General features: G+C 46.9%; 2 protein-coding genes across 5 annotated transcripts in view; one reads left to right on the top strand and one right to left on the bottom strand.

The window, feature by feature from the left end:
- The window catches only part of Mpc1 (mitochondrial pyruvate carrier), a 117,481-nt gene that overhangs the window by 76,903 nt on the left and 13,975 nt on the right, over positions 1-26,603 (bottom strand). The window lies entirely within an intron of this gene.
- On the top strand, positions 1,449-26,384 carry LOC139760834 (uncharacterized). 4 transcript variants are annotated; one of them, XM_071684492.1, is made up of 8 exons: positions 1,449-1,506; positions 16,396-16,600; positions 17,270-17,424; positions 18,038-18,215; positions 19,155-19,254; positions 19,956-21,257; positions 21,561-21,673; positions 23,658-26,384. In XM_071684492.1, exons 5-8 carry the CDS (start codon positions 19,178-19,180, stop codon positions 23,912-23,914), a joined length of 1,749 nt encoding a protein of 582 aa, XP_071540593.1. In that variant the 5' UTR covers positions 1,449-1,506; positions 16,396-16,600; positions 17,270-17,424; positions 18,038-18,215; positions 19,155-19,177; the 3' UTR covers positions 23,915-26,384. The 4 variants fall into 4 exon arrangements, with proteins under 4 accessions (XP_071540593.1, XP_071540591.1, XP_071540590.1 ...); XM_071684490.1 differs by lacking the exon at positions 17,270-17,424 and adding an exon at positions 5,691-5,773 and having other exon boundaries at positions 1,450-1,506; positions 16,452-16,600; XM_071684489.1 differs by lacking the exons at positions 1,449-1,506; positions 17,270-17,424 and adding an exon at positions 10,174-10,641 and having other exon boundaries at positions 16,452-16,600.

The following is a 26,603-nucleotide window of genomic DNA, read 5'->3' on the forward strand; positions in this document are numbered from 1 at the left end:
GTACATGAGCTGAAATATGAGGAGATATACATTTAAGAAAGCAAAGGCACACGGAGAAAGAGGAGAAAATACACAAGAAAGCGAGGATCGTAGTTTGAAAGGAAGGCGAAAGGCCAATTATAAAAGAGAATGACGAAGTGATGGGTACATAGAGAGCAACACTATAGAGACGTTAGAAGACAGTATAGACAAATACCCCACCTCACATCCATAGCTTAAAAGGCTATTTGATATCCTGCTCTTTCCACCGTTACACAGCGTTAAGCACTTTCTCGCTCAAGAGTCCGTCATTTCCCTACTCCTGCATGGAGTGCTGTCTCAAAGCTTTAGGAGCTCTATAAGTAGGGTCCTGAGGTTATATGATAATAATGATAATGAAAATAATGAATATGATAACAATAACAACAATATCAATAGCAATTATAATAACATTTATAGGGAGCGGGGGGCTGGAAACCCTCCCCTCTCAATTTTTTTTTAATTTTCCAAAAGAAGGAACAGAGAAGGGGGCCAGGTGAGGATATTCCCTCAATGGCCCAGTCCTCTGTTCTTAACGCTACCTCGCTAACGCGGGAAATGGCGAATAGTTTGAAAAAGAAAAAAAAAAAGAATTATAATAATAATAATGATAATAATAATTATAATAAGAATGATAATAATAATAATAATAATAATAATAATAATAATAATAATAAGAATAAGAATAATAATGATACTAATAATAAGAATAATGATCACACTGTGGCTAGACTGAGAGACTGTGCAGAATAAATATAACTTCATTTGTCCTGTCCTACTTTAATGAAACGCTAATTAACGCTGGGGATGGTCTTGCCAGTGAATGCCGGCGAGAGAGGCGTAATTAACGCATTCAGGGGCGACTTACTGAGAGGCCGGTGACCTGCCGAGGTGGTCTTGGTGTTGAGACGTGCACCCACGACCATGGAGGTCGGGTGCACGGGCCATATATCAGTCCTCACAAGTACTGATTAAAAATTGTACGATCTCAAGGATTATATATATATATATATATATATATATATATATATATATATATATATATATATATATATATATATATATATATATATATATATATATGCTTATTTACATTTCTGTGGTAGTAATACCAGCAATATTATATAGAGATTCAACCAAGACGTTCATATGACCAATGTATTCTTCCCAGGAGTTCCGCCCACGGCTCCAGCCATGGCCAGGAAGCAGCCGTGGCCACAAGAGAGCCTTACCAAGCCAGAAGATGTGGCCACGAGGCGGCCATGGCCTTGCACACCATAGACGGGAGGAGGAGGAGGAGGAGGAGGAGGAAGGGGTTCCAGCGAGAGGAGGCCAGGAGCGGAAGCGGGCGCCTGCGCCTCTCTCGGTCGAGGCGGAGTGACTGGCTGGCGATCGTCATTGATTTTCAGTGCAGTAGCGACCTGGCCCGTGCGACCACAGCCCCGACCACGCTATGTCCCGCCGCTCCCGACACCCCTTGGAAGACCTGTAAGTCCTTTTTATTGGTCTGTCCAGACACCGTTCACGGCCATCAGGGGGGCCGGCGTCGGTGTAGCCCGGGGTGTGTGGGGTAAGGTGGCCGATTGTCACAGGGGAGGGTGTGAGGACCGGGGGAAATAGGGGGAGGTTGAACAAGCACTCCTGGAGGCCGCTCCATTAGTATTTCATGTCAAGAACACCTCGGGATAGCCACCCCCCCCCCCCTTCCCCCCCTCCTCCCCCCCCCCCTCCCCAGGGCAGGCCACCACAACAACCCCCTCCCCCTCCCCACCCCCGCCCTCATGGAATATTTTACCCCATGTCCTTCTCCATTTACCCCGCCGCCCATGATCTTAACCGATGATACTATGTGGTGTTGTGAGGACGGGGCGGTTGTGCACGCAGCCCAGGACGCTATCGTGTTGTGGAATGCTTAAGGAGGAGAACGTGGCTGTGATAGACAGAAAGATTATCGAGTCGTTGAAATGACGGAATGGACGGGACTCAGGCCACAGTGGCTTATGATTCTCTGGAGAATAGAATTCTTGAATCTAAAGTCTGAAATATGTACTAGGCAGTGTCTTCTGAGCCAGCTCTGTACACTACGTTTTAACGTAAACAGGTGGTGCCTGCAGTGTACTGGGTGGTGCCTGCAGTGTACTGGGTGGTGCCTGCAGTGTACTGGGTGGTGCCTGCAGTGTACTGGGTGGTGCCTACAGTGTACTGGGTGGTGCCTGCAGTGTACTGGGTGGTGCCTACAGTGTACTGGGTGGTGCCTACAGTGTACTGGGTGGTGCCTACAGTGTACTGGGTGGTGCCTGCAGTGTACTGGGTGGTAACCGCAGTGTACTGGGTGGTATCCGCAGTGTACTGGGTGGTGCCTACAGTACAGGTTACAGTGTACTAGGTGATGCTCTCAGTGTAGAATATAGTGTAGCGGGTGGTGTCCGCAGTGTACGTTGCAGTGTACTGGGTGATACCCGCAGTGTATGTTAGTGTGCTGGATTTGTGTTCAGTGTAGATTACAGTGTACTGGGACTTTTCATTACTGGGCTGCAGTAGACCGTAGATGTAGATGGTATAATAAGCACAGTAGATGATAGCTTTAGTTGTAAAAAAGGAATGCAGTAGATGATAGATTAGGATGGTTTAAGGAATGCAGTAGATAGCAGAAGTATAAGGATGCGGTACATGTGATAGGTCACAGAATCAGTATATAAATGTTACTTGTTGAAGAACACTGTAGTACACTGTCAGGATAGGTCTTTACATCTGTAGCTCACTGGAATTCTCTTGAGCCGTGTTAATGATTCAGGTCAGTCGCTGATTTATATATATAGATGCAACTTTGACAGTGTATGAAATTTCTTCAGTGAATTCACTATATAGACTCTTTATCACTCTTCTTCTTCTTCTTCATACCCTATACATACACACACACACACACACACACACACACACATATCCTGCTTTCAATAAGTGTTCTCAATTCGTTCATTCTTGTCTCATCCTTCCTTCATCTACCTTGTCATACATGCTCTGACTGTCTCCATTCTGGTGTCCCTTGCGTTTGTTATGCTCGACTTGTCTTGTGCACTGGTTCCATGCATTGACCAGAACTTTATATTCTCCATTTGGCATTTCGTTTATTGTTCTCATTCACGTACCGATAACCACTGTCATCTTTCGTCATGTGTCTGTTCATATCAGTCGCCTTCGTTTCGATAATTCATTTTCTTCTATTAGACCTTCTGTCTCTTGTTGTCTCTTCCTTTTGTACACACACACACACACACACACACACACACACACACAGTACATGAATGTGTCAACGCCTATATCATATTCCCTGGATAAACTGATACATGCATCTCATGTGTAGAATGGATCTATAGTGATATTGTCTTTGTGTTATCTCTACAGTGTAGTGCTCATGTGTAGTTGTTGTGTTTATGACCGCATTCATGGCTACCACAACGCACTCTTTTCCTGATCATACTCACACACGAACTCTTTTCCTGATCATACTCACACACGAACTCTTTTCCTGATCATACTCACACACGAACTCTTTTCCTGATCATACTCACACACGAGCTCTTTTCCTGATCATACTCACACACGAACTCTTCCTGATCATACTCACACACGAAGTCTTCCTGATCATACTCACACACGAACTCCTCCCGATCATACTCACACACGAACTCCTCCCGATCATACTCACACACGAACTCTTCCTGATCATACTCACACACGAACTCTTCCTGATCATACTCACACACGAACTCTTCCTGATCATACACACGAACTCTTCCTCCGAAGCACAAAACCAAATAAGCGGGTTACCCTTAGGTGTAGTACACTCCCTGATCACTTATACAAGACATGAATACACATACACAAACCCCAGGTGTGTACATGTGTGGAAACCAACCAATTCATTTCCCTATTCAACAGCCACAGAAAGGTGAACAGAAAGCGTTATATTCGTAGTCAGCAAACTGTATAGTTAATAGTAATACATACTCCATTATGTGAATGCACTATTGTCGCTTGTTCAGTTTACCTTCACCATGAACGATTGTTTCCCTTTTTTTAATTCAATGGGTTTAACGAGGTATGCCTGAGTGACTGTAAATGAAGAGCATTGACGTTATGCAGTGATAAAGCGGCAGTGACAATGTAGAATTCCACCGCTTGTTTGCGGGATGTTTTGATGGATGATCCACTCGCTCGTGTGTGTGTGTGTGTGTGTGTGTGTCGGAATGTATAACGCGTGTATCAGATATCGACTCTTGTCCATAATTTGAAAGTTGTCCCACCAAACGAGCAAGCATATCATTCCACACACGCACACACACAAACACACACACACACACACACACACACACACACACACACACACACACACACACACTGATGAGGCACCACTAGAGTGTTAGACCTCCCTCTCCCTACTGTGCAACAAACAGATAGATATAGTTCGAGACAACACATCTCATCTGGCCTCATCCACGAGGCGCCGTCAGCCAGCCTGCTCACTTCACCCTCACACTTCTCTCGCTCAAGTACACTCCTGCGGGTTATTTGTGACACACTGGTCTCTCCTCATAGTTACGTGAGCACCTCACTCCACCCCCTGATCCTAAACTGTCGCTGGGCTTAAGTCATCCTCCTCCTCCTCCTCCTGACTCGTAGAATTTAAGGTAATTTTCTTTCAGTCTGTCCAGCCACCCAGCACCTGGTCTGTACTCTACCGCCGTCTTTAGCAATCCTTGCCACACATCCTCGTTTACATTCATGATTTTCTATTCACCTTCATTTACCGCTTCGTTCACTTACTGGCATTTCTCCCCACGTCTAACTATAATTGTCTCGCTCGCTATTCCAGAGTGACTGACAAAATGCTTTCCAGTCCCTCTGTTTGCCTTTTCCACTAACACTGCATCATCTGCGTACTGTTCCATCCCCGGTATCCAAACATCTGCCTTTAAAGTTTTGAGATCAACTAATTATATGATCGTATGAAAACCATTTTTACGGTCATTGGTGAACTTAGTGGGTTGCCAAATCAGGTATCAAAAGGTCTGGTGTGACCTCAAACAGATACAAACACACCACGTCATCTTCCAATACCAGCTAGAATTTTCTCTTTGTTCATTTCATATATAGACTTCCTCCCTGCTCCACACACATGCAGTACCTTCTAAAAAACTTCCATTTCTATAATACAATGACTTTAAGAAAAAAGAAAGCAGTGAAATTTTGGGGTTTATTTTCCTCCGCCATTTTATCATTATTATCATCGTAATTTCATGGTACGTTCATCCACCCTTTAATCCATCATTTTATTTAATGTAGTGCCAACCATCTCGGTGACGAACTGTCCTTTCCTACATCACCCAATTACTGTCTCATATCTGACTGTTCCTACACTCACAGTTCCCTTATCTCTGCTCAGTACTCGTCACTCAATCTCTCTATCAAGCTCTTTGGCACATATGTAAAACAAAAAGAAATTACTCTTAATTCTCGTAAATAGTAAGCAACTAGCCATCACCTCACATCGCAACCCCCTCATGTCCTTCATCACTCACACCTCCCAGTAGAGGAAACCAGTAGGCTATGGTAAGGGTGGGCGCGCGTCCCAGCGAGTTTAAGCTGATGTCTCGTTTTCTCTGGCTCTTCAGCAGCCCGCAATGGACGAACACACATGTCCTGGACGCCGGCGAACCGTTGCGCCGCAGGAACTGTGTTTTGCCATCTCGAACAAGTGGGTACCCATCTGCATCTGGGTCCAGTGGGGTATGTGCGTTTGGTGTGTGTGTGTGTGTGAGTGTGTGTGTGTGTGTGTGTGTGTGTCTGCGAAAATCACTTATCCGTCCGAAGTCTCGAGACGACATGGTCCAGGGATCGATCCCCCAGGACCTTGAAAACGAAAGGGGCCAGTTTTATAACCCCTGAGCCGGGGGGTAGGTGTCTACTTGGAGAGGGGCCTCCGGAGTCCGGACACTTCAGGAGCACCTCTTTTTAATTCCCCAATCTCTCTCTCTCTCTCTCTCTCTCTCTCTCTCTCTCTCTCTCTCTCTCTCTCTCTCTCTCTCTCTCTGTTGTGATCCCTCGTTCTGTATGGAACAATGACACACTACGAGACTTCAGCAGTTCCTGAGATGAATCATGGTGAATGTAATTTCTGCTGCTGTTCCCTGTCTGCGTCACATGTAACTTTACTTTCTTCTTTCATTCTCCATAGCAAGTCTTGCTTTCATGAAAAATTTTGCTCCTCTTCATCTCTATCTTTCTCATCGTTCTTATCTTACATCTTCAAATCACGGTCCCCGTATATCCCTTCATGACAAGTATGTTTTCGGGGAATACTGCTCTTCGTGTCTTTTATTTTCTCTTTTTCTGATCAACAAATTTCATTTTAAATCATCTGTGTGTTATCCTTCGTGATCTTCATGTGTTTCATACCATCACAGCACCAATGTCTTTGCGTACCACACTGTTCACTATCTCTGTCACGACCTCCCTCCTGCTTACACCGCACCATTTGAGCCATTATTATTCACATTAGGCTCTCCTCGTCAATCTTACACACTGGACCTTCCCTCGCGCTGTTTCTGAACTCCCACCATCCTTACGTGTCTATCCGTCAGGAACTGACCACCCGATTTTAAAGCCTTGTGTGTGTGTGTGTGTGTGTGTGTGTGTTTTTGATTTTGTTTTTTCTCCTTTCTAAAAGCACAGTATTATATATTCCTTCGTTTCTTGCCTCCAGCACCATCCACCCATCCTAGTAGCTTATTTCTGTACCGTGTTGTGTTGATGCCAATGTGAGGTAACGACTGGGTCATTCTGACGACCAGTGTCTTTCAGAGAACTTAAAACTCTCTTTGATCACGATGATTTCAGATCTACGAAGAATGAAGGTTTAGAAAAAAAAAAAAAATAGATGCAATGCTCTGCAGATTAGTCCGTTCACTGAGGTAGGGATCCAAAGAAGAGAGAGTTGTGTGTGCTGGCCTTAGCAAACGAGATGTACTTGGCTCAGCAAACAGGTTGTGTTAGTCTCAGCAAACAAGGTGTCCTAGGCTCAGCAGACAAGACGTCCTCGTATCAGCAAACAAGGTGTAGTGGTCTTAACAAGCAAGGTGTACTGGTCTCGATAAACAAGGTGTACTTGGTCTCAAGGGAGTGTGTCCAGCAGATGAAATGAGAATATTCCCCGTCGAGTCCGCTCGTCTGGCCGCTTTTAGGAGCATTTGTTCATATCATATTTAGAATATTATCTTTCTTTTCCTCCTTACTAACTTATCCTAACTGATTTCAGGTGTTTGACTAATGCTCTACCAGGCTGTTCATCCTCCTCTTCTTCTTAATAATAATAATAATAATAATAATAATAATAATAATAATAATAATAACAATAATAATAATAATAACAATAATAATAATAACAATAACATTAATATTAATAATAATGCTTATCAATAAGACATGATATTATTATGCATGATAGATTATGCATTATTTCTCAATATAACTTGCAAAATAAATAAATGACACTAATTAATTCATAATAGAGTTTTACTGTAACAATAATACTGTTACTTTTATATACGCTTTCACTTCTGTAGATACTTTCCTTTCTAGCAATCAGACCATCTAGAAATGTTCACAATTAGTGGAGAAACATATTGAGACAGGTTGCCATTCTTAGTAAAGTAGAAATGTGTTGTATTAGACAGGAAAGCACGAGGAGCCATAATAGTTTAGTGCATGATTCAGTTACCCCTAAAAAAGGAGACTAGTTTAGTCAATTAATTGGTTACCATTGAAAATGGGTTACACTAGTTTAATGAAAGTTATCCCTTAAAGAGAGCCATTAATAGTTTAGTATATTGATAAGTTACCCACAAGGAGCCATAATAGTTCAATGTAGTATCAAGGTACCCCCCTCACTAGGAGCCATAATAGTTGATAACATCTCAAAGTTACCCCTCAAAGGATCTGGCCTGCGTTATTGATTTCACAGAACCCGGAAAGTACCGGATATCACTGATTCCTCTTTTTGACCAGAATTGTTCTACATTACGAAGTTAGAAGAAAACAGTTATCATTAGAATCACTTGGCGTAACTTGAATTTTCATCAGTTCTTGAGAAAAGACATGTAAGTATGGAGTGTTTGTTGGTATCCCAAGGTAGATGACGTCAATAGATTTTGTAATTCGTATTGATTTAACTAATCATGATAAAGGCTTCACGAGTTAGCACAGGCAGGACCCCTTTTCGAGGAGCTGCCGCTGCTCAAAAGCTCTGCTATCTCCGGCGGCAAGGATGTGACGCGCGACCATTTTGGAGTGATAAGGTCTTCGGCCAGAGTGTGACTCCCTCTCGTCAACAATGATGCAACCTTGTATGAAGGTGCCTTTGCACTCGCGGTGTAACCACAGGCTGGGCGGAGTACGGTAACACTTAATTCAGATTTTAATCTTGATATCCGCAAGCCATACAAACTTTCTCTAGCAAGAAGATATAAAAGATCCGTAAACAAAAATATCTTTGCAATATGAACGTACACATACGAAGGGATGCTGATGTTGGCTGATCATGTAGTCATGATACAAGCCAGCATGGTGGCTCACTCTTCAGGAGTCGGAAATGAAATGAACCAATGAAGATGAATTTAGGTAGCATTCAACACTAAGATGAAATATTGAAGGTAAAGACACTTTGGGAATGGACGGATGAGAGATATGTCTCTGAACCTCGAGAGAATATATGTAAATAAAGATATAAGAAATTGGGAAGAGATGTGTATGAGAGGGATATAAGGGTGTTAAATCGTGGAAGCTACGCATTTTGATATGGCTCCCCTGAATGAGGGGTCGTTAGGTTAATATCAAAAGAGCAAAGAATTAGACATAAGAAAAAGATTCAGATCAGCTACATCTTGAGACTACTGTTTAACGAGGCAATCTGACAGTTCACTGTCAACACCACCCTGATCAAGGAACTATTATGGCTCCTCCACGTCTCTTTATACGTACACACTCACGTTGTAGACTCATGTTGTTTTTTCTCCTCGCGTTGTCCTACCCACACTGCTTCTTGTTCCTCGTTGCCCACCCCAGGCCTTTCGCGCCAGTGTTCCATCCCAGTGAGTATTTGTTGCTTCATAGACGTCTCACAACCGCCAATTGGTCAGCCTCCCTATCTCACACTCGCCACGTTGTCAGCCTCTATCACACCCACCACCTGGTCAGCTTGTCTCACACCACCTGGTCAGCCAACACAATATTACCCCTCCTTCCCACATGGTCAATACATTTACATGCTATGTAGCCGACATAAAGGCAGCCTTAACATTCCACACACCCACCATGTGGTCATCCTCGGCATGCCACCACGGGGTCTGGGATTACAACCCGCAGAACACCACATAGTGCAATACAGACGACCCACAGCCCCTCCACGAGGTCATCAAGTGGTCACATAACATTTCCCACGGAGTCAGCGTTGATGTCTGTATATGAAATTTACTTTGTGTCGTAGATGGAGGGAGGGGGAGTTCCCTTTTCTTCCGAGATTGTCATTCATATCTTTTATGACTGAGTTACAACATCCCTCAAGACCCGACATGAGGTCACTAATGACGTCATGTCACAGAAACATCGTGACATTTAACCATGTCGTTGGGTTATCTCACAACACAAGCCCCTAACGTTTTCTATGAGAACGAGTTAGTTTTCTGAATGGTACCATGTTGATGTTAATTCACTTTACTTATATCCATTGCTCTTCCCCCCCTTTTTTTTTCCCGGCTCTAAGATTATCGGCCTTGTTTTCATGTTGCTTCCATTATGGCTGGAATACGTTTCAAGCTTCGTTTAAAAAAAAAAAAAAACGATTCTCACTGCTGTTGGTCCCGTAATGATTCGGTCAGCTAAGCAAGGCCAGCAGCTAAAAGATCCCAGACTAATGTAATCAAACCTAATTGACTTAATTTGACCCAAGTCAGCGAGGACTGTTGCTACGCCGCCATGGTAACCTGACGATGCGCGATACATAAACCATCGTCAGCGTATATATGGACGTATATATATCTCTTGGGGATGAAGGGGTGGGGCGCAACGTTTTGAAAGGGGGATAGTTGGAGCAGTAAATGGGGGGGGGAGGAAAGGGAGGTGGCAAGGGCTGTTACCTCCACCAGCAGGGAGGAGTTGCCACTAAAGGAAGTAGAGTTGCCAGATGCTCACCAAACCCTCGCTAAGCATCCTAGTTACCACATTCATCTCTTGTTCAACCATTACGATCTCGTGGGAAGGAATAACGACAGGGAAATTAAACGGAAACTAAACAATGGAGAGGAGGCGGAATGGGTACGAAACGCTAAAATGATGTAGGAAAGGCCAATGGGATCTGGAGTAAAGTTAATGTTTATTGGAAAATGCGCGCGGCAGAGAGTGCGGGTGTGACTGACATTGACATGATACCCTCCCAGCCAGTCTTGATGGTAACCATTGTCCAGTTCGCACAACCAGTCTCTTCCCTGGACTGTGTAAACCGCGTATTAGTAATCATCAGTGGGGAAGCGATCACCTTTAAACTGGCTATCTCCGCTTCAGACGTGATTTGTAAGTACGTTTTCTAATTATTGCTATAATCCCGTTTTTTGTGTTTGGGGGCATCTAAGGCATTTTGACTGCATAATCAGAATATATTAATCGTAATAAGAATCAGGGGTTAATATAAAAATCTCAGGGCTGATTCTACTACATCAGTCCTACCAGTCTCATTAATGTTAACAGTTAAATGCAAAATTACACTAAAAAAAGGAAAGAATGAAATTAACAGAAGGAAAAACAGAAAAATCACGTATCCTGAAATGGATGTCATTACTGCATAGATAAGCAAAGGAGTTAACGCACTTACAGTCTGTGTACACCTGTTCTGTACGGCTGGAAACACATGTAGTATACGGCATGGAACAAATGTAGTGTATGGATTGGAACATGTGGTGTACGGTATGGAACACATGTGGTGTACGGTATGGAACACATGTGGTGTACGAATTGAAACGTGGTGTACGGACTGAAACGTGGTGTATGGATTGAAACGCGGTGTACGGATTGAAACGTGGTGTATGGATTGAAACGTGGTGTATGGATTGAAACGCGGTGTACGGATTGAAACGTGGTGTACGGATTGAAACGTGGTGTACGGATTGAAACGTGGTGTACGGATTGAAACGTGGTGTACGGATTTAAACGTGGTGTATGGATTGAAACGTGGTGTATGGATTGGAACACCTGAAGTGTACAGATGATTGGAACATACATGGTATACGGCATGGAACAAACGGTATGTATGGATTGGACCGCATGCGGTGTACGGATTGAGACACATATGACAGTGTACGGCATCCAAAACAACCCCCCCACCTCCACCCTTTCTCCCCACACTAGCACGACGCAACAGTACGACCCTTGAGTATGATGGCACAGTCTCAAAACACTATGAGACTTAGAATCAATTATTTGAAGATAAAAATCTATTTTTCAAGCCAGAATAAACACGGCTCCCAGATTGGAAATTCGTAAGGCAATTTACATATCAGAAAACGAGATCCTATCTTCGCCATTTTCTAAGAAAATAAGAATGAAGGAGTGAAATTCACACTTTGGTGAAATTATCAAGTTGGGGATTTAATCAGAGGGATGTGTGCTACATACTGACATAGAAGGAAAATGAATACAACTGTATGACACACACACACACACACACACACACACACACACACACACACAAATGTAAGACGTATGACAGTTTGCAGAGAATATTCGAGGGTGGGTGGGCCACACAAGTGTTTTTCCCCCACCTGCCCTTACAGTACAAATAGGTCACGGCACACCACAATTAAGAGACATGAATTACAGGGAAAGCCTATAGAGGCTTTGAATTTGCCCATCTTGAAAGAGAGAGAAGTGAGGGGTGACCTGATGACAACCTTCAAGTATTATAAAGCAGATCAATGACGTGGATAGAAATTCGATAGATGTTGGGCTAGCGCCACCAGAGGACGGAACATAACACGATATCAAGCAAGAAACTTGCTGTTAAAGATATATTTAAAAAGTACTTTTACGGTATGAGGAGTGGATGAATAGAATAGAATGACTGAGGATATGATTAGTGAAGACAGCATAATATGAATTTATGAAGTTGAATGATAAATGTGATTTTTTCTCTTTTTTCTTTCTTTTTTTGCTACTTAAAGCAAGTGATTAGAATGTATTCACCTCAGTGCAAGTAGTCGAGATGATGCGTGTGACCTTGGCAAGATAGTGGGATTGAACCCTTTTTGGTGTGTGTGTGTGAGACAGATATATAATTTGGAGTCAGATGTGCAGGGGGTCATGCAAATGCGTGGGGCTGCTCTAAAGACAGGGAGACGATGGGGTTAGATCAACATTCTTCAGTTTTTGTCCATGAAGTTCCATCTCGGGCGAGGGTAGACGGGCGGGGATATCTGGCGGACATAGAATACTCAAATGACGACTTGACTCGAAGCATACCGAAGTCGCTGAGTGGTCACAGTTCTTCACAGGGGGTTTGACGGTCGATGTTGGGGCTCGAACCCCACCCCAGTCCGACAATCACACACACACACGCACCGCGCCGGCTATTATTGTAAACCTGTGGCTTTCTTACCTCTCTCTCTCTCTCTCTCTCTCTCTCTCTCTCTCTCTCTCTCTCTCTCTCTCTCTCTCTGATACAGCGATCTATAAGTCTCGTCCAGACGTAGTCACGTTCTTAACCCAAAAGTGGATGTTACCTACACTACGACCACCCCCGCAACACACACACCCCCATCAGCACGACCACCCCCGCGACACACACCACCAGAACGACCACACCCGCGACATGCAACCCATATCATGACCTCGTGCTATTCCAAAGAGAGTCTTGAACTTTGTTCCCTATGAGACCTGACGGCTGGCCGACGCTTTACTGCCAAATTGTCATCCAAAAACTTCATCAGATCAGAAGTCTTCTTGCGTAATAAGGGCAAGCCTGACGAGTAGCGTGGTGAGGGGGTTGTGCCGATGAAGAATGTCATCCGCCGTTCAGGGTGTGGTGGCCAGGGAAGGGAGGGAATGGTGGTGCTATGAGAGCTTGTGGTGGCCAGGGTGGTAGGGAACGGTGGATGCGAGGGAAGATATGACAGCCCTCTGCAGGAGCGAACAGACGCAAGGCCGAATCTGCTGATCAATTAGACACACGAGTCTTATTCCTTATGGTAGATGTGTACAAAGTGATCAAGCATCAATATCTATAATGTACTTGAGTTGCCGATCTATATACGTACACTGTGAGTGTATCGCGTGCCTGGCAATGTTAACCGAGTCTCGCTTCTCGTTCTCTTGACACGGGGTTGAACACACATCCAACACATTTGGCCTGAGAACACAAGTTTTCCACAGAAACACGATACACATCTACATGTGTCGTACACTTTAGCCCCTTAAGCACAGCGGATCTTTCCCTAAGCACGACGGTACGATCCTAGGGGCAAGGTGACACCCATCCTTGGGTATAATGATTGGGCCTTTTGACTTGAGCCCTCAGGGAAAGATGAACGACCAGGCCCTTATACGCCCATGGGTCCTTCCGTCGTGCTCAAGAGTCGTACCGTTGTGCTCTTGAAGCTGATATAACACCTCTGACACTTACACCCGTACAGGTCATAATGAGAATGACAATATGGCTGACTCTACCACTCTACCACCTCCCTCCCGTCACAGTACACAACTGGTTCCTTAGCTCCTTTCCATAGCCTGACCTTCCCTAAACCTCGCCAGCATTTCTACTGTAGACGAGGCAGCCCATGTGTCCTGCTGGTGTAGCACTCCAGGCTCCCCCATCCCCAGCATGGCAGATCTGGCACCCTGCACTGCGTGGCGTCGTCAGGACAACCAAGTGGGAGACATGGGCAGGGCCCACTGCTTAAGCTGAAATAGAAACGCTTGTGTGTGTGTGTGCGTGTGTGTGTGTGTGTGTGTGTGTGTGTGTGCGTGTGTGTGTGTGTGTCTTCAAGACACTCTTGAAAGCCAAGGCACTAGTGGTAGAGTTGCTTACGTAGGCGTAGTTAAGATGTAGGTCTTGCCTAGTTCTCCTGTAGTAAAGTGGCACTGAACTAGTTTTAAGCTTGATTAAGAACCAGGTTCAGCACTCGCATACCTTACTCTGTATATCCACCTTCGTATTCGCAATAGGACATCAGCCATACGACTCTTATGACACTCCGATGTACAGTAGCCCAGCCTGCGCTTCTCTCTCATCAGAAACATTCTTTGGCTAGCCCTGTACAGTGACTGATCCATCACCCTTTACCATGCCCATGGCTCTGCTGGCAACATCTCACCTCGTCTCGCTTATCAGACACAGGCTTCTTTTTCCCTCGAATTTCTAGAGTGATGTTTGTAGATGTTATGCTGGTTGAAGCATAAGGGTACCTTAGCTCACACTGGCGAGACTGGTCTCGAGTATAGCTTTAGCTTCCCCACCTGCTAACGCCACCTTAGCTGGAGTGGTGGCTGTATTATCCCACACGCCAGCCAGCACCGCCACAGCTGTGTTGCAGCTATGTTACCAAAACCTGTCAACGTCACCTGAGCTATATTATCAACTTCCCATCCCAACACGAGCTTTGCTGTTTTGTAGCCATGTTAACAAAGGCACCCCCCCCCCCCCACACACACACACATCCCTGCTCAACACCACCTTTCTTAGCTGTGTTAAAGTAGCTCCTCCCACCCCCTCTCCTCTTCCTCCTCCTCCTCCTCCTGCCTCACTCCGCCTTAGCTAGCTGCGTTGACTAGACTGGCAAGAGCCAGACTCTTGTTTGTAGCTTCCGTAGACGCCCTGTCGTGTAGCTGCAGCTACTGCTTCTATCGCAAACACCCTCTCTCACCAAGGCTGTACCATAGCTGGACCCTCTCCACTCCACGGGATGAAGCCTTTCCAGCCGAGCTTTTTCTCTGAAGCAGTCGGCCCTCATAGATAGCTCTCGAGCAGGTGCCGTAACTGGAATCTTTTTGAGACAAATCTTGCCTGAGTCTTAGGTAAGCTTTAGCTGAGAGTCTTTGCCTGACGCCTTCAAGCTTTACTTTCTTTTATTTGTATCATTTCCTAACGCTAGAAGCTAGAGAGCTGAGAGACACACTAGTAACCGACAGACTATATATCCTTCTGTCTTGTTTGTTCTCACGTCTTCGCGTTTCAGAGACCTCTACTCTTTAGGCACCAGGAATGCGACCCAGGTTGATGTAAGTGCCTTAAACGGTTATGGACTTGCGCCCTTGAGTGCCTCAGAATGTGCGAGGCTTTTAACACTTTTTTTTTAATGAAAAATAACACTTCAAAGACTTTTGCTCCACACAGAGATGATTTTGGGTGTGATGATGATGGTAAACTCAGTGTTGTAATAGAAAAAAATATTAAAGTTATTGTTGTTAAAAACTATAATTTATAGAAGATAAATCTTTGACTTTAAGTCTGATTTACTGTAAGTTGTTTGAGTCATAGAGAACCCAGTAGGTAAATTTTGTAAATGAGTTTACGACTCTGCTAACAAGTGATTATTATTATTTTTTTTTTGAAATCATGAGACCCATGAATGATGTCATGTGAGTGTTACGTTACGAGGTGACGTTACTCCGTCGTGGTGACGTCGAGACTGTCACTTACGCCATTACTGACCAACCTTTTGTGACCTCATGACCAACAATGACATCGTGACGTCAAGAACAACTGTGACGTCACGACCAACACTTTTGGACTGAGGAATTTGGCGTGACGACCATCACGGTGACGTCACGACTAGCACGGTGACGTCACGACAAGCAACCCTGTGACCTCATGACCAACCCTGTGACCTCATGACTAACACTGTGACCTCATGACTATTCCTGTGACCTCATGACTAACCCTGTGACCTCATGACCAACCCTGTGACCTCATGACTAACCCTGTGACCTCATGACTAACACTGTGACCTCATGACCAACCCTGTGACCTCATGACTAACCCTGTGACCTCATGACTAACCCTGTGATCTCATGACCAACCCTGTGACCTCATGACCAACCCTGTGACCTCATGACCAACCCTGTGACCTCATGACCAACCCTGTGACGCTTGATGAACACCGTAACGCGTTACAACCACAGAATCACATCGTGAGCAGAGACACTGGATCCGTGACTGCTATCTGACGACATCCTCTCCAGCGTAACAAACAACGTGACGTCACCAGGACGGCCCGTAACCATGGTAACGCAGCATCACTGACACCACCCCTCCCCCCTCCCCACCTCCCATGCCAGCTGATAACCCATCACTCGCCTGACCTTTGACACACACACACCCCGACTGACCCCAGACCCGGAGGATTGGACCAGGCTGTCGGACGCCAGGGACCCCGGGGGAACAATTAACCTGGAGGCCCAGGGCAGACAGGACCCCCGCTGCGCCGTGCCCTCGCCGACGCAGCCCACGCTTCCAGTCTGCAAGGAACCCTCCAACGTGAAGGTAGGCCGGGGCTGTGGGCCCACTGGGACGGACCACTGTGGGCTAGGGTCGGGATTGGCCGAGGTTGTGGGGCCCACTGGAACGGCCCACTGTGGGCTAAGGTGGGGACTGGTCGGCGATGGGGGCCCACTGGAACGGCCCACTGTGGGCTAGGGTTGGGATTGGCCGAGGCTGTGGGCCCACTGGAGCGGCCCACTGTGGGCTAGGGTGGGGATTGGCCGGGGCTGGCTGTGGGCCCACTGGAGCGGCCCACTGTGGGCTAGGGTAGAGAGTGGCCAATGCTGGCTGTGGGCCCATTGGGATGGCCCACTGTGGGCTAGGGGTGAGACTGTACACGCTGGGCCATTAGAGGGATAGGTGAAGAGCGGGTAAGGAGGGAGTAACATGTGAAGGATAGATAACAGGTGACCTAATGGTCCACGACGAGGGTTATCTACTGCCACAGAAGTAGATTGGTAGAACAGGAGGGTAGACAAGTGTGTGGATAGTCATCCTGATTCAGAGGGTTTAGTTACCTTGATTTAAAGGATATACTTGATAAGTTTAAGGCCATTGATGACAGGGTTCCGTGGCATGCCATACCTCTAGCGTCATAAGCCACGGGAGTATATTCCATCATTCATCTCTGATTCCCACTAATCTGTATTAACAGCTGCCTCTCCATTCTAGGTCTCTCCCGTGTAGAGGCCAACAAACCACCTACCAAACTAACCTGCTTCCTCTATGTGTCTACTCAAGCCATTCAGCTTGCCAGACCTGCTGACCCAATTGACTCGTTCTGTCTGGTTCTTCATTCACCATTCAGCCAGCCACTCATCTAACAGGTTAATCCACCCGTCTGCTAGATTTACCAATTAACCACACCCTTACGTCATGAACCATCCACTCCATCTCTATAGATAACCATCCATCTTGGAGATCATCCACCAGTAGCCCATCTATCTCGTCAGCCATCTGTATAGTAGATCACCCCCTCAACCATCTGAGTGGTCAACAACCCATCAATCATATTCAACCTGAATCTCCCATATGTCTGCCTACCTGATCAACCATCCAACCGTCTACTCACCCACCCACGAAACCAACTTGCCTGCCAACCTTTCTAATGTGAACCAGACTCCTACCAGGAACCAGTAGACAGTCGCCTGTCTGCCTTGTTTACGACCCTTCTACTTCCTCAACCCTCTACCTCTCCATCTACACCTTGTAGGTGTCATCCACCTACGTGAGACATCTGTTCCGTCATCCACCTGGTCATCCATCCTTCCGTCTCGTTACCCACCCACCCACCTAGCCATTCTCCCACCTTCAAGACATCCCACCTCACCCACCTACCCACCTAGCTACCTACCCATCCATTTGCCTACCCGGGCACACGCCCCTCCACCCACGTAGGGTGGTGGTGGGCCGTGACTGAGCCAGCAGCGTGTTCTGCAGGTGTGTGTGAACCTGGACGCAACACAATGTTACAAGCCGCCTCGGCCGCCCAAGGACAGCCTGCGATCGCACCTCCTTACCTCGGCTAGCCCCGTCCCGTCCCGCCCCGCCTCCCGCGCCTCCTCCCACCTCGAAGTCTGCAAGAACTCCGCTTGGCACTCCTCCGCCGACCCCGACGGTGAGTCCGTACGCCGAACACACACACACACACTCCTCTCTCTCTCTCTCTCTCTCTCTCTCTCTCTCTCTCTCTCTCTCTCTCTCTCTCTGCATCACAATATGTACAAACCCGTGCCATCAACACCTGCACTAATGAATGTACAACCCCGTGCCATTTACACTTGCATCAATGTTTGTACAACCCCGTGCCATTAACACTTGCATCAATGTATGTACATCCCCGTGCCGTTAACACTTGCATCACTGTATGTACAATCCCGTGCCATTAGCACTTGCCCCACTGTATGCACAACCCCGTGCCATTAACACCTGCACCGCTGAATGTACAACCCCGTGCCATTAAAACCTGCACTAATGAATGTACAACCCCGTGCCATTAACACTTGCATCAATCAATGTACAACCTCGTGCCATTAAAACTTGCATCACTGTATGTAGAATCCCGTGCCATTAACATTTGCCCCACTATATCAGCCCCGTGCCATTAACATCTGTACCACTGAATGTACAGCCCCAAGTTATTAACACCTGCACCACTGTATGTACAACCCCGTGTCATTAACACCTGTCCCAATACATCTGTCTTCCTCGGTGCTGTCGTGTGTATGACCGCCACCCGCACCCTGCACTCCCTCAGTGTGTGTACCCAGCATGCCCGACGGCTTGCGCCAGTCCTCCTTGCCACCCCCAACCCCCAAGGGAGAGTAATGACCCGTGAGGGAAGATGTGTGTGCACAGGAGAGACTCAATTTCGACCACCCCCTTCTTTTGTGCAGTATTACACGCCGTATTTAAGGGCGATAGGCGTTTGTTATTTCTATATACCACGTCATGGTACATAAGAGCAGATCAAGTCTTCGGTCATGATGACCTGGACTCTGACCTGGTCAGATCAAAGGGGGAGTGACTCTAAAAGAACCTGGCTTCACCCCAGCAGACGACCCCCCGAGCTCCGCGCGCATGCGCATCAAAAGTGACCGAGAGAAGATGACGGTGAGGAGTGAGGCGATGCGTTACTGGCGCTCTATACACAACAAGTGAGTAACGCTATGCGTGCGTGCATGGCTTACATATGTACGCGGCATGCGTGTGTACGCGGCATGTAAGTGTACATGATACCCATGTGTACACGGAATGCGTGCGTACACATCTTTATGTACACGGCATGCGTTTGTAAATGACGTGCGCATGTACACGGCGTGTGTATATATACAAGATGCGTGTGTACACAGCATGCGTATGTAAAGAAGATGCGTATGCATACAGCATGCGTATGTAAACGAGATGTGTACACAGCATGCGTATGTAAATGGGATGCGTGTGTACACGGCATGCACATATATACGGACAGTTTCTACATGGAAGTACGTTTACATGGAGAGTATGTACAAAGGCTATTTGTGTGTACGGATTATAAGTGTGCACGTATGGTATGTATGCTAGACGTATGTGTGCATGATAGTGTGCACATGGGATGTAAGTGTATATAGGATATGTATATGTAAGTGTGTGGGCGGCATGCAAGTGTGCATGTACAGTATGTACATACAATATGCATCTATGTTTCAGAGGTAACGTTTGTTCGTGCATGTGGTTGTGCTTCAGCATACATCATCAGTGTACACAAAAAGCATCCTTGCAATAGTACATTTGCGTAGCGTACAGCATCAGTACACTGTTGAGGAATCATGTTACATTACACCTTCCCTACTGACCATCTCTCTCTTTCTCATTGGAGGTACTCCCTGCTGAGCGGGTTCAACCGGCAACGCCGCAAGGACATGGCGAAGAAACAGCGGCAGCGCATGAAGGACAGGAACAACATGTCCATCTTCTTCGTGCTGGTGTTCATGCTGGTGTTCGTGGTCATCCTGGTGGCCGAGGTGTTCTTCATCGACGAGCATCGCACAGGGATGCTGTTCTCGAGCAAGCGGACGTCCGAGTTCGACGCCATCGGCGACATCCCAGAGTACTTCATGGACGACAAGAAGCTCGTAGGGCAGCTAGAGATCGACACATACAGGCGGCACGAGCTCTCCGTCAAGAGCAAGACCGGCAACGAGGAGCGCTTCTACAGGAAGAACGTGGACGAGACCCATCTCATGGCAAGGGTCACCGGCAACCTCGTCAAGTCGGTCCATGGCTTCGCCAAGGTCGACTGGCTGAACATGCTGGGCCTCAAGGACATCGCCTACTTCGGCAGCAACAGCTCTGCCACGGACGGCGACTGGCAGCCCGTCTACTACACCAAGCACAAGTTCTTCGTGTACTCTGCCTACTACGACGATCGCAAGGGCAAGATCATCCGCGTCATCGGCACCACGCAGACCAAAAAGAGCGACCGCGTCTGGTGCAAATACTGGTACTCCAACTCCAGCACCCTGATCGTCAACGGAGCCATCAAGATCATCAGGGAAAACTGGAACCTCAAGTTCTCAGCGTGTTTCATCGCCTGTCCGCTCATCATCTACAAGAACGGGAAACAGCCCATCCCTCCCCCGGAGAGCGTGTCCATCATGGCAGACCCTGGGGGAAACGCCACCAACAAACTCAGGGTCATGAATCTCGACGTCAACAAAGAGGAAGTGAGGAACACCTTCGCGGTGTGCGTGAAGCCGCTGCACTTCGACTACAACAGCGTCAACCAGATGATAGAGTTCATAGAACTGAACAAGATACTGGGAGTGGAGCACTTCACACTCTACAACCACACCATCGGCAAGGACGTGGACTGCATCCTGAAGCAGTACGCTGACCAGGGCGTGGTTAGCATATTGCCGTGGAAACTGGACATAAAATCACAAAAGGAGATCCGTACCGAGGGACTGTTTGCGGCTTTGAATGACTGCCTGTACCGCTACATGTACCAGTACAAGTACATCTTGATGATCGACCTGGACGAGTACATTGTGCCGCACGCCAACACTAGCCTACCCGAGCTGGTCCGCTACCTCCACACCAAGGCCGATGCCAAGAAGATCGGTGCCATCAGTTTCCAGAACTCCTTCTTCTATCTCCAATGGCCGGACGACCCCAGCAGGTGAGGAGTGTCTTATGTCTGCTCCACAGAACCGAAGACGGTAGTACAAGGTTTGAGACCTATTGAATATGGACGTCTTCACTCGCCTACCCTATACCACTCACCCTTATCAAACCAGCATCCCCACTTTATTGAATTCTCCTATACAGCCCCGACTCCTTTGCGTCGGTCCTTTAATAATCGTTCTTTTCTCATTATGTGGTCACAATTTCGCTCTGTTGTCACTTCAAGTAACGTATTCCTACTTCTCTGTATGTTTTCAATCACCCAGAGTCTCTACTTTAAGCTTCCTCTCCTTTACAGCGCCTCCTTGCCGCCGCTGGTGACCCTACGCAAGACTCGTCGTCGTCAGAGGTTCCACCCACACAAGCAGAGGTCCAAGTACATCGCCGTCACGCCCTTCGTGGTCGAGGCCGGTGAGTGTCCATCCCCCCCCCCCCCCCCCACCTGCGGGGAAAGTCCATTCTCAGGAGTCCTACTGGTAGCTCCTGATGGTAGATCGAGTCCTCCTGGGCCAATCTCTTTTACGCAGAGCGTGACACTTCCCCCAGCTTTTTTTTTTTTTTTTTTTTTTTTTTTTTTTTTTTTTTTCCAAAAGAAGGAACAGAGAAGAGGTCCAGGTGAGGATATTCCCTCAAAGGCCCAGTCCTCTGTTCTTAACGCTACCTCGCTATCGCGGGAAATAGCGAATAGTATGAAAAAAAAAAAAAAAAAAAAAATTATATTCTAGCATCGATAACTCCGCTGATAAGTATCTATAACATCTATCTAGGGTTCTGGTACCCATATGATACCAGGCTTTCGCGATGAAGCACATAACGAACATTTTGTTTCGCTCTGGAGGGCAAGGCGTTTGTGCCGCAAGTCTCTGAGGAGCCAGAAGTGATGGTTGGTATCAGGTGATGGTTGGGGCAGTAGTGAATTGGGTAGCTGAAGGGGGTAACAGGTGATGGTTGGGGCAGTAGTGAAGTGGGTAGTTGGAGGGGTAGCAGGTGGTGGAGGCAGCATACTGATAACAAGCTGGGAAGGGAAAGGGTATTTCCGTGAGAGGTCAGGCCCGGTGATAACACCACGAGGGTAAACCAGGTCGAGCACTGCTGGATCCCTCACCCAAGGCCCGCCATTCTATCCTTCATCCCTCCCTTCTCTCTTCCCTCCCTCCTACCTTTTCATCCTCCCTACTCACCCTCAGTCTCTTGTCCATCGATTTCCCTTTCCATCCTGTTCCTACTTCAAGTTCACGTCTACCAACAGTTGCCCTCCGAACGTGGCCTCACCGAAGTAGAGCCACCAGTCATCCCTCTAGGTTCCCCTCCATCCTACTCCTCTATACTGCCTGGACATACGGTGTGGCCCTGTACACCAGGTGCGGCCCAGCACACGACCCCATCCACCACCCGGTGTGACCCTGTGCACAAGGTTGTGGATCTGTTTACCTTACTGGGAACCCGCGGGACAGTTGCCTTAACCTCGTGCACCAGGTGTGCACGTGTTGAAACCTCCTGCTCCTTGAGTAATGACATACACCCGGTGTAGCCCCATGTACAAGCTAGTGAGCCTTAATGAGAGATATGAGTATCACCGCAGGCCTGTTGTAACCCCATCTTGTGCCTCGTAAAAGTAAAACACCTTGACGTCAAAAACTTCCCAAAAGGCGTAGATAAATAAGAAAAAAGAAGAGTCGTTTATTTAGATTTAATTTATCACTTTATGAAATACGTCTCTGTTATGCATGACAGTCCCTGTGTGTTATACGAACATGGAGAATTCGGAAAGAGCCAGAAGATGAGGTATCAAACATCACTTTCAGCCTTCACCCTCCAGCCATGTCTTAACCCTTACAGGGACATCTTCTCGCGTTATCATGAGATGATAAGATATCACATCGGGAGCCCCTCCCACTCCCCTTGCCTCAGTAGCCAATCAGGCTAAAACTTGCCATGTTAGTAGTGTTTAAAGTACAGGACAGTCGTAACTCTATCTCTATCTATCTATCTATCTATCTATCTATCTATCTATAGATTCCTATGAGTCCACGGGGAAAATGAAACACGATAAGTTCTCAAGTGCACTTTCGTGTAATAATCACATATTCAAGGTAGATACAAGAAAGAAATAAAAGTCAGCTTGATATACAACTAAGAGACGCCAAAAGGCGTCCTAGCTACGTCTCTTCGTAGTATATCAAGTTGACTTATATTTCTTTCTTGTATCTCCCCTGATGGGATGATTATTACACGAAAGTGCACTTGGGAACTTATCGTGTTTCACTGTTCCCGTGGACTCATAGGAATATACTTGATCACGCGCAAAATTGTGTGTGTGTGCGTATACTCCTTAGCACATGCTCCCAAACCAAACTACCCAGCCTCTAATCCTGGTTCATTCCTTCCTCCGCAGGGAACCACTTCGTGTGGGAGTTCCTCCCTGGAAAAGGGACGCTGAACGTGCCCAACGAGGTGGCCTTCCTCCACCACTACCGCGTGTGTGAGTTTGGCGGCGACGACTGCGTCAGGAACCCCCGCATCACGGACACCTCCATGTACCGGTACAAGGACACGCTGGTCAAGGCTTACACCACCAACATGAACCACCTGGCACACACGTGCGCCCTCGACACCACCAGCAAAGAGAAGGCAGTTTGGACGCTGGGCTGAGGAGGACCTGTCCGACGACAGAAGAGGAATCAGCAGCAGTACTGTCACGCGTCGGAGCTGCAGGTGCTCTGGGAGGGGTTCTGAGGGACACTGCTTCTGACTGCACACACGGAGCTGAGGAGGAGAGTGTAATGCCCAATATTCTCGTTGGAGAGAAAGTAATTGAGAATTTAGCAAGACACTGAAAAACTTTTTTTTCTTTTTTTTTTTTCTTTACTCTCTCTCCTACCGGCCTTAGCTAAATGCTCACGACAAACTCACCTCCCCCTTTCCACATACCAGGCCAGTCACAAGAGAACGGGTTGTTATAATGGTTCCTGCCATTCACTCTACTCGGCCTTCAAGCTACACGCCCCATAGGTGTTGGCCTCACTGCTCCGAGGTCAACAGTTGGGGGTCACTCCAGGCCGGCTGTCTCTTTCTCACTGGACGCTCCTGGTATTGCCGGGTGTTTGACTAGCCTCATCCCGTTTTCTATCAGCTTATTTGTTCTCTATGTTGACAAGGTAGAAATTTTTTTATACTACTTTTGGTGACTAATGTTAGGGAAGATATGCTACATACTAGCTAGTCTCTCATCTCATACATCTCTTCAGAACGACGGCACACGGTCCTCGAACTGCGACCTTACGACACCTCGAGTATGACACCAAGGGTCGTACCGTCGTGCTTCAACGGTCGTACCGTCGTGTTCAAGGGTCGTACCGTCGTGCTCAAAAAAAAGGGGAGATGGGGTAAAGGGGTAAGTGGGTGGGTGGGTGGGTAGGGAAGGGTTCAACACTGTTATGATACGGTTCATCTATTGTAAGGTGTAAAGTCACTTACGCCAGTCACTCATCGAACTCACCCCTAAGACTGTATGGCCTTCAGCAGGGCAAAGGACGCCAGACATCACATACGCGACACAGAATGTGACAACAATGTAAAACCATTGTAGAAGAGGACGACCACCTGAGATGCCACTTATTCTATACGTATGACCACTAAACCTCCAGCTTGTCAAGGGTTTACAAAAACCGGGAATGTCTGTTGGTTGTGTACGACCACCAGAGCCACAACTTGTTTAACGTACGACTACTGAAGCCGTCACTTGTTTCATGAACGACCCCTGGGACTCCTCTGTGTAACGGACGACCACGACCATCTACTGGTGTAGTGCACGACTGTAAACACGACCCTTAACTGCTTCATACGTACAGCAAAGCCACCCAAAACGACGAACATAAAAAGAATGTCAAGTCTACCACTACGACGACAGTACAAACCTTGGCTTAAGAATCATGATAGGCAAGCCAGGCCCTTTGACCTGACCCCTGTTCTAAGGAGGTCAGGTCAAAGTACCACCAAGGGCAGTCCGCCGCCACCTTGCCGTGCGCAGTTCTGCTCCGAGATAACAATGTTGGTGGCCGTGCCATCCGGATCCAGTCTCCCGCAGCAGCACTTTATCTAACCTCGATCTGTCCATTCCAACGGAGGCCATTGTTTACACTGAACAATGCCGCGTTCTGCGTGGCTTGCCAGCGACGCGATGCGGCCCCACTGATCTGCCGTATAGGGGGCTCGTGCACGACACACCTTCCGACGAGGAGTGATAGTTTGTGACCCTTAAATTCCCTGATCGTAATTAAGGAAGACGATACGACCCGTGGCTATGAAGGCCTGGGTGAGGGGGTGGGGGTCGTTTGACCTCATTCTAAAGCTGACGGTCACCCCATCCTGTTGTACCAGGGGTCGTCCCGTCGTACCCAAGAGGTTAATAAGAATCGTAAATTCGCTGAGCACCACGATTTTAGTCCGTTCGCATGTAAGGCTGTATGGTACTCGTACGACGACAGACCGTTTAACAAATTTTTTTTTTGTTCATCTCGTTAACACTAACGACGAGTTTCGTTGAAAACTTCCTTTCCCGTCGACAAGGACAATAATCTTTTCACCTCAAAATACCACACGCTGATAAGGACATTAAAGATTTTGTTAAGACTTCGTTAACAAGTACGACAGCTCCTGTTACCAAATACGACAGTTTTCTTTACCCAATACGATAACTCGTCACCAAGTGCGATAGTTCTCTGTACAAAAAACCGGAAGTTCTTGTCTACCAAGTACGACAGTTCTCGCTACCATGTACGACAATTTCCAAGTACGATCATTTTTCGTTCACTGACACAAACGGTAAACTGGGCCCAAACTTATACCTAGATGACAGAACGTTGACAGAGATGACCTTCCGATGACAAAACATGACACACAAGGGTAATGGACCGGAGCCTGGTCCTGCTGTGACAGGCGATACAGTTTTTGATGCGTGTGTAATTCTGTATTTTGATCATTTTGTAAATGAATTGTGCTTTACATGCTGTAACTCTCTGATGCTTCTGTTAATGGTGCTGCCAATGTTGTGTTCTGACACGCTACATGTTTTACAATCAAGGACAATTTTGTATGAAGCAAATAAAGTGCTATAATTGTATTATACATCGTTTTGCTACCTAGTATTTGGCGAATTGTTAGGCCATACAAATGGTTTTTCGCGGGGTCTCAACACGGTACAATACTCAACCACCAACAAAACGTACCTGGCCAGCACGAGTTGGCCTGACCCCTTGTACCTGGCCAACACTAGTTGACCTGACCACAATACCTGGCGAGCACTAGTTAGCTAGGACTAAAACATCGTCATATAGCTATC

The sequence above is a fragment of the Panulirus ornatus genome, chromosome 38 (genome assembly GCF_036320965.1).
Source record: "Panulirus ornatus isolate Po-2019 chromosome 38, ASM3632096v1, whole genome shotgun sequence".
Lineage (NCBI taxonomy): Eukaryota > Metazoa > Arthropoda > Malacostraca > Decapoda > Palinuridae > Panulirus > Panulirus ornatus.

Coding starts and splice junctions, on each gene's coding strand:
- LOC139760834 (XM_071684489.1), top strand. CDS start 10,455: ATGCGCGCGGCAGAGAGTGCGGGTGTGACTGACATTGACATGATACCC. Junction 18,216..19,154: donor CTCCTCCGCCGACCCCGACG/GTGAGTCCGTAC, acceptor TCACCCCAGCAG/ACGACCCCCCGAGCTCCGCG. Junction 21,258..21,560: donor TGGCCGGACGACCCCAGCAG/GTGAGGAGTGTC, acceptor TCTCCTTTACAG/CGCCTCCTTGCCGCCGCTGG.